Source organism: Canis lupus, chromosome 20 (genome assembly GCF_011100685.1).
Source record: "Canis lupus familiaris isolate Mischka breed German Shepherd chromosome 20, alternate assembly UU_Cfam_GSD_1.0, whole genome shotgun sequence".
Lineage (NCBI taxonomy): Eukaryota > Metazoa > Chordata > Mammalia > Carnivora > Canidae > Canis > Canis lupus.
This window is the reverse complement of record NC_049241.1, coordinates 49,783,106-49,791,178: the sequence shown is the minus strand read 5'-3', so window position 1 is coordinate 49,791,178 and position 8,073 is coordinate 49,783,106. Positions and strand designations below refer to the sequence as shown.

The following is an 8,073-nucleotide window of genomic DNA, read 5'->3' as shown; positions in this document are numbered from 1 at the left end:
TGTGGATGTTGATATAGGGGGGCTAGGGGTCAGCGCCTTTGTGTACAGTTGCACAGGTTGTACACTGCACAAAGATGGCATATCTAGAGGGATTAAGTCACAACAGATCCTTTTTTTTTTTTTTAATTTATGCATGAGAGACACAGAGAAAGGCAGAGACATAGGCAAAGGGAGAAGCAGGCCCCCCCACAGGGAGCCCAATGTGGGACTCCTCCTGGACCCCAGATCATACCCCAAGCCAAAGGTAGACGCCCAACCGCTAAGCTACCTGGGCATCCCACAACAGAGGTCTAATAGAGATATATGTTCATTATGGTAATTTTGGAAAGAGGGTATCTTCAGTAAGGGGATGTCCTTTCCTAACTCTGTGGGTAGCGGTGTCCCTGCTGGGGCTATAAAGCCTATAATAGAAGAGGAGCATCTGCCTACTTTGAGGTTCAGAGCGTGGGAACTGGGAGGCCCCTTGGCCGGCCCTAGGCTGGTGGGGAACGGATTAGGCCGGCAGCGGGCCCAGCACTGCCTGCTGTTTGGTTTGGGAATTAGTGGGCGCCCTGGGCAGAGGTTGGGCCTGCCAGACTGAGGATTAGCAGTCTCCACCCCCCAATTCCTGTTCCCATGGGATGGCCTCAACCCTTCCCAGCACAGGGCTGCAACAGGGGGGCTAATTTGGAGGCAGGACAGCAGAGGACGCAGGTCAGATGAGCCCCTGAAGTCCTGCTTGCTTCCAGCATGGCCTCACTGAGTGATAGGCAGCATGCTTCCAGCCATGTGAGCTCCAATCCCTTTATCCCTAAAATGGAACCATAAAGTGTGGCCGTTCAGAGTCGTGGCAAAATTCACGGGACCCTGGAAGCGTTTAGCACACCAGCCTGGGCTCCCTTCTCCCTTCTCCCTCTGCTACTGCCTGGATAGCCAATGTCATCCCCACTTGAGAGACCCAAGCCTGGAGCATGATGTTGAGCATTTGCAAGTTCCAAGCCAGAGCTGGTTAGAGGGCACAGAAAGAGCATGCCTGAGGATATGCATGAGGCAAGAAGTGGTATTCAGGCTGCACACAGGTGTGCCAGGGGGTGCGTGTAAGGGAAACCCAGCCACAGGCCTAGACGTGTCCCCCCTACACACTTCCACTGGGTGTGTGCAGGCAGGTGCAGACAAGTTGAGGGAGCCCTTGTAAGCAAACATAATGATATGACCTGTGACAAAGACCCCAGGCTCCAAGCCAAACCCCCTGGGCCCAAAAACCAGCTGTGTCACAAACCATGTGTCATCTGAGCCTCAGTTTCCCTACCTGGATAGTAGGAATAACAAAAGCACCAATTTCTTAGGCCTGCTTGTGAGGACTTGAGATGAAATAAGCAGCGCCTTTACGACAGCACCCGCCACGTAGCCGCCAGAGTGTCTGTTGTTATTCACTGTAACAATTATTAAGCATGTGAAGTAGCCCGGGCAACCTGCCCCGGGTCCAGCAGGGGTCCAGCAGTCAGAAGTGTGTGGGGACACGAGTGAGTTGGGGGAGGGTGGTTGAGCACAGGGTGAAGGCTAGCTGCAGTGTGTGGAAGGATGCATCCTAGGAAGTGGGGGCCTCTGGTCAGGAACGGAGACCATCAGCTTAAAGCCTGTGCCCTCCCCCAGGCCCTGAGGATTGTAGCACCACTCCCTCACCCCCTTTTATGGGCTGTCCGGCAGCTGGACAGCGGGGATTTGGGTCTGAGGGTGGCCAGCCCAGGCCAGTTCCTAATTACCCCGGGCAGGGCAGACATCTGCCAGACTTGGGAACATAGTGTCCTGGCAGGCAGGGCTTCAGGGTGGGGCTGCAACGGGCCATCCGCACTTGTAGTGCACACGGTGAATGCAAGGGTACCATTCTTCTAGGGTACCCCTCTTGGGGTTGGAATTCAGCCTCCGCACCTTCCACATGGGGCTATGAGTTTGATGTTGGGGATAAGGGCACTATTTATGTCAGGCTTGGAGTGCCCCTTGTGAAGGGGGAGCATCTGTCTGCATCCCTGCCAAATTGGGGGACAAGGTTTTGTGTCCCCAAGCTGGTGTGTTCGTGGCAATACTGAGAGTATCTGGGACCTGAGGTGTATGTATGGGTGTGCATGCTTGCACACTGCAGTGAGGGAGCACTGGGGGGGTGGGAGTCATAGGCACTGATGTGCCTATGCAGGTAAATTTCATGGGGGATTATGGGCAGGACCCCATCCCATTAGAAGGGTCTATGGGCCTGTTGGGGAGGAATCTCTGTTGTATGAGTGTGTTGAGGACTCTGCTCTGACCCCAAGACCATGTGCTGCTGTGTTGAGGACAGGTGTACTTGCCTCTGGTGTGTGACCACAGGTCAGTCTTTGTGCAGAAGAGATCGGGAATAAATGCACAATACCTCCTGTGTGACCGTGTGTGATTGTGTGTGTAAAGGCATCCTGGGGTCTGTGCTTAGCGACTGTGTGACCCTGCATGTGTCTTTGTTACATGGTGTGATCTGAGGGAATGCAGGGTCCCGGGTCCCTGCCCGTGTGCTCCTGAGTGGCTGTTTGGAGTACCATATGGATACCTGAGAGCTGAGAGCCTGGTGGGGTAGGGCCCATCTGTCTATATTTGAATTGGGGGGTGGGTAGAGCTAAGTGTGTCTTGTATGACTTTGTAAGTCTTTGTGACAGTGTACACTGCCCTCTGGGTTACTGTGGTGGCGGGAGACTGTGTTAAAAGAAGCCAAATTTGTGTCTGGGTCTACCGTGTGTGTTTCTATGTGCATCCTTGTGACAAGTGTGTGGTTGGTTACAGGTGGCTGTGGAGCGACACAGCCTCACTGAGCAGTGTGTGTTTGTCTCTGGAACTGAGAAGGAGACAGTCACTGCCCCCTCCCCCAACTTAGGTCCAAGATACCTTGGACCTGCCAGTGACTAACTGGGAGAGAGGGAGGAGCAAGGGAGGACAGGGCGGATCGCCCCCCCTGCCCCAGGTAACAAACTGGCAAGACTTCTCCAAACAAAGTTCTGAGGCTGCAGCCAAGGGGGGGCGGGCCAGGGAGGGGCTGCCCACGCCCACTCCCCAGCCCCCTCCCCCCAGGGTCCGGCCTCAGCCCCACCTAACGCTGAAGTCACCAGCGCATTCTGTCCCTGGCACGATTTGTCTCTGCACCCTCCACCAGGTGAGAAGGGCCCAGGCCTGGGGGAACAGAGAATCCTGAAGACAGATGGGTCCTCAGGCAGGAAACCATCAAATTCTTCAGGGGGGGGAGTTGAGGGCTCTGAAGGCTGGAGGGGAATGGACAGATGAAAGGTCAAGGCAGGTCCAGGAGAAGGTGGTAGGGGCAGAAGCAGGACAATTAAGTCAGGGGTAGATAGGGTGGGGGAACTGTGCAGGGGAGAGACCAGCCTGAGGCAGAGGGCCTGGGGGATAGGGCCTGGGGAACTGGAAGCTTGGGGGTTGGGCTTCCCAGGGCTTTGGAAGGGAGTGCAGGGGTGGTGGAAGGACTGAGACTGGGAGCTGTAGGAGTGGGGGGTGGCGGCGGGCAGAGATGGGACCTGAAGAAGGGCATCCGGGCTGGGGAAGAGCTGGAGTCCTAAGACTCTAGAAACTGAGGCACTGGGGCCTCGGGGAGTGGGGAAGGCTGTAGATGGAGCCCACCTAAGGAGGATGGAATCGCAGAGAGGGCAACTGGGGCTGATCGGGGGACCCAAAGGTCTTGGGGGTGGAGGATGGAGGGAGAGGACCTGGAGAGGTAGACGCGAGGCGCTGAAACCAGGAGTCCTGGGAAGAGGGAGGCCGGGAGAGGGGCCTAGGGCGGGCTGGGCGGGCCTGGGAGGAGACCAGAACCTGGGCTAGGGACGCGACCCCGGAGGCCCGGGCGCGGGAGGCGACGCCAAGCTGAGTCGGCGGGCACCTCTCCGCCTCTGCCCGCAGCCCGGGGGACCCGTTCCTCTGCCCGCAGGCTGGGGTCCGGCTCAGCCCCCTCCCCAGCGCACCCCGCCCGGCGCCGCGATGACCGTCACGTACACGGCCCGCGTGGCCAATGCGCGCTTCGGCGGCTTCTCGCAGCTGCTGCTGCTGTGGCGCGGGAGCATCTACAAACTTCTGTGGCGCGAGCTGGTCTGTTTCCTCGGGCTCTACATGGCGCTGAGTGCCGCCTACCGGTGAGGCGGCCTGGGGCGGGGCATGCCAGCGGGGGGGGGGGGGGGGGGGCTAGGGGGGACCTGGGGGGGGTGCGTCCAGGGGAGAGAGAGGCTCTCCTGTAACCCCGTACCCCCTCCCTCGCAGCTTCGTGCTGACCGAAGAGCAGAAGCGCTACTTCGAGAAGCTCGTCATTTACTGTGACCAGTATGCCAGTCTCATCCCGGTCTCTTTCGTGCTGGGTGCGTTCGCTCCTGAGTTCTCCATTCCCCTAATGCTGAGAAACCCATTCCCAGGTTTTTTGGAGACCCCATTCCTCAAAAGAGCCCCCCAACCAAATCCAACCCCAACAGACCCCCATTTCTGCATCTTTCATGCCAGGTGTGGCCCCAATTTCCAGAGACCTTGGATATCACCTGGTTACAGTAAGCCATGAGAGCTCCGTGCCACCCATAGGCTTATCCCTGGTCATCTCAGGGTCTCCCACCTGTGTCTGCATGAGACTACTAATGGCTCCCTACATGCCCTGGGCCCCCAAGGAGCCCTCCAGTGACCCCATATGACTCCATCCTCTCAAGTCCAGCCCAGAGGACATTTCTGACAAGTCAGTGACCCCCAGCCTGCTGTTTCAGGTCCCCAGGCTCCCGACGGGGTGGCTCCCTGTGGCCAGGGTGACAACCTGCCGATGTGTCCCTAACATAGGCCGTGTCTCCACCTCCATACTGAGATCCCAATCCCACATCCCAGGTGACAAATAGCCGGGGTGACCCAGCCTGCTCCAGCCTCCCTGAGGCTGGACCTGCAAGTTCCCAGCCCAGTTGGCCCCGCCAGGGGGGTGGGTGAGAAGCCTTCCTGGTGTCTCTGATGCAGACCCTCTTATCCTCCCTCTTCCCACGACCTGGCCCTAGTATCCGCACTTAGTCCCGCATTCCCGACTCTGCCGCAGGTTTCTATGTGACGCTAGTGGTGCATCGCTGGTGGAATCAGTACCTGTGCATGCCGCTGCCCGACGCGCTCATGTGCGTGGTGGCAGGCACGGTGCACGGACGCGACGAGCGAGGCCGCCTCTACCGGCGCACGCTCATGCGCTACGCGGGGCTGTCAGCTGTGCTGATCCTGCGCTCCGTCAGCACCGCGGTCTTCAAGCGCTTCCCCACCGTAGACCACGTAGTGGAGGCGGGTGAGGTTCGGCCCGAAGCAGGGCGGGGTGAGGCGGAGTGGGGGGGCGCGGGAGGGGGGGCGAGTAACCCACCCATCTCCCGCCACCCCACCCCAACAGGGTTTATGACCCGCGAGGAGCGCAAGAAGTTCGAAAACCTGAATTCTTCCTACAACAAGTATTGGGTGCCCTGCGTCTGGTTCTCCAACCTGGCTGCGCAGGCCCGGCGCGAGGGCCGCATTCGCGACAACAGTGCCCTTAAACTGCTGCTCGAGGTGGGCCCGCCAGGTCATTCATACAAAATTTCAGGGAAATTACACGTCCCTGGAATCGTGTCAGATGGTGACCTGCCACACGCCTCCCATGGGGCAGATTCCCAACACCCCTACCAAGCAGCCCCAGGTGCACACCTATCTCTAGGGGGCCGACTCCCAGGCGCCTAGTGCCCCCTAGCCCAGATGTACACTCACCACTAAATACTCTCCCTGGAGACCCAGAAGCACACACCCACAGCCCACCAGGTAACCACACACCTCCATCCCAAGTTCCCACACCTCATACCCCTGTGAAAGCTCACCATTCAGGCACTCTCATGACTTGCATCTGCACCCAGGAGCTGAATGTGTTTCGGGGCAAGTGTGGAATGCTCTTTCACTACGACTGGATCAGCGTACCCCTTGTCTATACCCAGGTAACCCTGCCGTGCCTCCGTTTAAATCTGGCTTCAAAGGCCCTGTGGTGCTGGTCTCAAAGGGAGACTGAGGGCCAGCTAAGACCCCATATCAATGATGTCCCATCCCAGTCCTGGTCTCTCCAAGGCCTCCTGAGACCGGGAGAACTCTGACCTGGTGACCCATCCCCCAGGTGGTGACCATAGCTGTGTACAGCTACTTCCTGGCCTGCCTGATCGGTCGCCAGTTCCTGGACCCAGCTCAGGGCTACCAAGGTCACAGCCTGGACCTGTGCGTGCCCATCTTCACCCTGCTGCAGTTCTTTTTCTATGCAGGCTGGCTCAAGGTGGGTGGGGCCCCAGGAGTAGGGACTCCAGGCCGGGGGCGGGAGGATAGGCCTCTACCTAACTATTCCCCCCTCCTCCTTCAGGTAGCGGAGCAGCTCATCAATCCCTTCGGAGAGGACGACGATGACTTTGAGACCAACTTTCTGATCGACCGCAACTTCCAGGTGAGGCTCGGTGGCGACCACCCCGGGCTCCCAAATCAGCCTTGGCCCTACCCCCACCAGCACGTGCCCAGGCCTGGACCCTGAACCATCCTTCTTCCTTTGGTCACCATACTCCTAACCCAGCCTGAGGGGTCCACCCCGCGGTGCCCGAGCTTTGCCAAGGTCCACCCTGCACCGCACGTCCACGCCTGCAGGTGTCGATGCTGGCCGTGGACGAGATGTACGACGACCTGGCCATGCTGGAGAAGGATCTGTACTGGGATGCAACCGAGGCTCGCGCCCCCTACACCGCGGCCACTGCGTTCCTGCTGCAGCAGCCCTCCTTCCAGGGCTCCACCTTCGATATCACGTGAGCCAGGATGGGGGGGCTCCTGGAGGAGGGGTTTATGGTCCTGCGGGGGATTATCCGATGGGAGGGGCTATGGGGATGCTAGGACGGGCTAAAGGCTAACTTTGGCGACTTGGAGCAAAGACCTAAAATCTGAGAGGCCTAGAATGGGGGTAGGGGGCAGGGATCCGGGTCAAGGTCTGGGACCGGGCCACTAATTGGGGGCCAAGCTAAGGGCTAAGGTCTCTGAGGATTGAATGGGCGGCCAGAGGCAGTGCCGGAGACGGAGTCACCACTGAGGCTTGCAGCCTAAGTTTGAGCTTAGCCAAAGCCAGAGGATAAAAGCAGGCTCTCTGGAGAAGAGCCAAGGTCTTTGGGGATAAATGGGACAAAGGGGTGGGTGGAACCAGGAAAATCAGCGTGTCTCGGTCCCACTCTTGTCAGTCAAGGAGACGGGCGAGGTCGCAACGCTGAACTACTGTCTGTCCGACAGGCTGGCCAAAGAGGACATGCAGTTCCAGCGGCTGGACGGCGTGGACGGGCCGCTGGGCGACGCGCACGGCGACTTTTTGCAGCGCCTCCTGCCGGTGGGGGCGGGCGTGACCGCAGGAGGCCTCCTGGGCCGGCGCCTGTCCTTAATGCGCCGCAAGAACAGCTGCGTGTCCGAGACGTCCACAGCCACCAGCTGCGCGTGCGCAGGCGCCCCCGACGGCGCGGCCCCGGAGTGCGGGTGCGGGGACCCGCTGGTGGACGCCGGCCTGCGGGAGCCAGAGCCGGAGCTCCCAGCTGGCCCCGAGCTGCCCGTCCTGGGGCCCGCCGCCGCCGAGCCCTTCACCACTGTGCCTATGCCCGCGCCCCGGGGGCCGGCTCCACCCTGGCTGCCCAGCCCCATTGGCGAGGAGGAGGAGAGTCTAGCCTGAGGCCCTCAGGCCCAGGACCCCCAAGGACAGGGACACTAACTCGGACAGGGCACGCAGGCAGCAGTACGGGTCTGCATAAGCCGCGTGTGGACTCCACCGGTTCCCACTTCCTGCGCACCAGCCTTCACGTCTGGCACTGGGGCTTGGAGCGCCCCCCGTGGGACGGGCACAGGGCTAAGGGTGGGGGGGAGTCTTTCAGTTTCTTTAACAGCCCGTCCTCCCCACCAGCTCCACTTCCCTCCCTCAGCTGCCTTGATTCTTTCCTTAAAATGGAGATGCGAGTGCCTACCTCAGTGAGTTGTGGGGATGAAGTGACGGTCTTGAAAGTGTTGATACCTAATAGGTGCTCAATAAAATGTTAGTGGTTTTTA

At 59.6% G+C, this 8,073-nt stretch overlaps 1 protein-coding gene across 5 annotated transcripts; it reads left to right on the top strand.

The window, feature by feature from the left end:
• The first annotated feature begins 3,940 nt into the window (after positions 1 to 3,940).
• BEST2 (bestrophin 2) lies at positions 3,941 to 8,073 on the top strand. 5 transcript variants are annotated; one of them, XM_038565316.1, is made up of 11 exons: positions 3,941 to 4,136; positions 4,261 to 4,355; positions 4,495 to 4,538; positions 4,746 to 4,860; positions 5,060 to 5,293; positions 5,393 to 5,547; positions 5,886 to 5,963; positions 6,137 to 6,289; positions 6,374 to 6,454; positions 6,649 to 6,803; positions 7,276 to 8,073. In XM_038565316.1, exons 1-11 carry the CDS (start codon positions 3,985 to 3,987, stop codon positions 7,700 to 7,702), a joined length of 1,689 nt encoding a protein of 562 aa, XP_038421244.1. In that variant the 5' UTR covers positions 3,941 to 3,984; the 3' UTR covers positions 7,703 to 8,073. The 5 variants fall into 5 exon arrangements, with proteins under 5 accessions (XP_038421244.1, XP_038421245.1, XP_038421246.1 ...); XM_038565317.1 differs by lacking the exon at positions 5,886 to 5,963 and having other exon boundaries at positions 3,946 to 4,136; XM_038565319.1 differs by lacking the exon at positions 4,495 to 4,538 and having other exon boundaries at positions 3,995 to 4,136.

Excerpts from the sequence above, each read along its gene's own strand:
- BEST2 (XM_038565316.1), top strand. The coding sequence starts at position 3,985 with ATGACCGTCACGTACACGGCCCGCGTGGCCAATGCGCGCTTCGGCGGC. Across the intron at positions 5,294-5,392 it reads AGACCACGTAGTGGAGGCGG|GGTTTATGACCCGCGAGGAG; the intron begins GTGAGGTTCGGC and ends CCACCCCAACAG. Across the intron at positions 6,804-7,275 it reads GGCTCCACCTTCGATATCAC|GCTGGCCAAAGAGGACATGC; the intron begins GTGAGCCAGGAT and ends TCTGTCCGACAG.